General features: G+C 66.2%; 1 protein-coding gene across 1 annotated transcript; it reads left to right on the forward strand.

Annotated features, from left to right (window-relative positions):
- The first annotated feature begins 290 nt into the window (after window positions 1–290).
- On the forward strand, window positions 291–1,544 carry FOXB2 (forkhead box B2). Its single transcript, XM_065879592.1, has one exon. The coding sequence runs from the start codon at window positions 291–293 to the stop codon at window positions 1,542–1,544; it is 1,254 nt and encodes a 417-aa protein (XP_065735664.1).
- The last annotated feature ends 387 nt before the right edge of the window (window positions 1,545–1,931 follow it).

The following is a 1,931-nucleotide window of genomic DNA, read 5'->3' on the forward strand; positions in this document are numbered from 1 at the left end:
AAGCTGGCTCGCCCCGCCCGCGACTGTGCGCGCCAGTCGGCGACCGTCGGGGCCAGAAGTTGCGAGCGTCGAATTGCTAAACTGGGTCAAGAGGCCAAGCGCGGAGACCGCAGGCCACTGAGAGAAGGCGGGAGAGAAACGGCGAGAGGGTCTGGGGGGGAAAGAGGGCGGGGTGGCGGGTCCGGGAGGGCGGAGTGGGGGTTAGTGGAGACAACCAGGCCCCGGGAGCGGGGTGCGGAGCGACGCTGCGGTCCACTGTGAGCCAGAGGGAGGTGGAGGCGCCAGGGGCGATGCCGCGGCCGGGGAAGAGTTCGTACAGCGACCAAAAGCCGCCCTACTCTTACATCTCGCTGACCGCGATGGCCATCCAGCACTCGGCCGAGAAGATGCTGCCTCTGAGCGACATCTATAAGTTCATCATGGAGCGCTTCCCCTACTACCGCGAGCACACGCAGCGTTGGCAGAACAGCCTCCGGCACAACCTCTCCTTCAACGACTGCTTCATCAAGATCCCGCGGCGGCCCGACCAGCCCGGCAAGGGCAGCTTCTGGGCATTGCATCCCGACTGCGGCGACATGTTCGAAAACGGCAGCTTCCTGAGGCGCCGAAAGCGCTTCAAGGTGCTGCGCGCTGACCACACTCACCTGCACGCGGGAAGCGCCAAGGGCGCGCCAGGCGCTGGCCCCGGAGGGCACCTGCACCCGCACCACCACCATCACGCTGCCGCGCACCACCACCATCACCACCAGCCGCCTCAGCCGCCGCCGCCCCAGCCGCCGCCGCACATGGTGCATTATTTCCACCAGCAGCCGCCTCCGGCTCCGCAGCCGCCGCCGCACCTCGCGTCGCAGCCACCGCAGCAGCCGCCGCAGCCGTCTCACCCCGGCAAGATGCAGGAGGCGGCGGCCGTAGCGGCGGCGGCGGCGGCGGCGGCGGCGGCGGCCGTGGGCAGCGTGGGGCGCCTGTCACAGTTCCCGCCCTACGGGCTGGGCTCGGCCGCCGCCGCTGCTGCCGCCGCCGCCGCTGCGTCCACGTCGGGCTTCAAGCACCCGTTCGCCATCGAAAACATCATAGGCCGGGACTACAAGGGCGTGCTGCAGGCCGGCGGGCTGCCCTTGGCGTCCGTCATGCACCACCTGGGTTATCCCGTGCCGGGCCAGCTCGGCAACGTCGTCAGCTCCGTGTGGCCGCACGTCGGCGTCATGGATTCAGTGGCCGCGGCCACGGCCGCCGCGGCCGCCGCGGGGGTCCCCATGGGCCCCGAGTATGGGGCCTTCGGTGTACCGGTCAAGGCCCTGTGCCACTCGGCAAGCCAGAGCCTGCCTGCGGTGCCCGTGCCCATCAAGCCGACTCCTGCGCTGCCACCGGTGGCCGCGCTGCCCGCAGCGCTCGCTGTCCCCGCGGCCGCACAGCAGCCGCCGGCACCGTCCACCGTGTGCCCGGCGGCTGCCGCCTCACCCGCCGTCTCTCTGATGGAGCCCACCGCCCCGCGTGCGGCCGAGAGCAAAGGCGGCTCTCTGCACTCGGTGCTGGTGCATTCTTAGGGTACCCAGCGGGCTGGAAGAGACGAACTCATGGAGACTCGCCTGGCCCTGGACTGCCGGAGAGGGCGAGGGCGCCCTGACCAGGTCGGGTAGAACTGGCGAGCCCCAGCCTTTGCGGGAAAGGAAGGTATTTAAACAAACCCGAAAGTGGATTCTCCAGTGGTCTGAATAAATATAACACTTCTGGTGTCTGTGTTTATACTATGTTGTACAATCAGAATAATGAAAGCCAATTTTCAGGTAAGAGTTTCTATTGTAATTAAAATTATAAATCCATAAGTTATGGGGGGAGGGAACGAACGAGTTTGGGGAAGCCTCATTCGCTGGCATATAGGAATTGGATTTCTATTCTTACTCCCGGGAGCAGAAGATGGCAGGACTAAACCT

Source organism: Phocoena phocoena, chromosome 6 (genome assembly GCF_963924675.1).
Source record: "Phocoena phocoena chromosome 6, mPhoPho1.1, whole genome shotgun sequence".
NCBI lineage: Eukaryota > Metazoa > Chordata > Mammalia > Artiodactyla > Phocoenidae > Phocoena > Phocoena phocoena.

What these genes read in the sequence shown, in the direction of transcription:
- FOXB2 (XM_065879592.1), top strand. Translation starts at nt 291, where the DNA reads ATGCCGCGGCCGGGGAAGAGTTCGTACAGCGACCAAAAGCCGCCCTAC.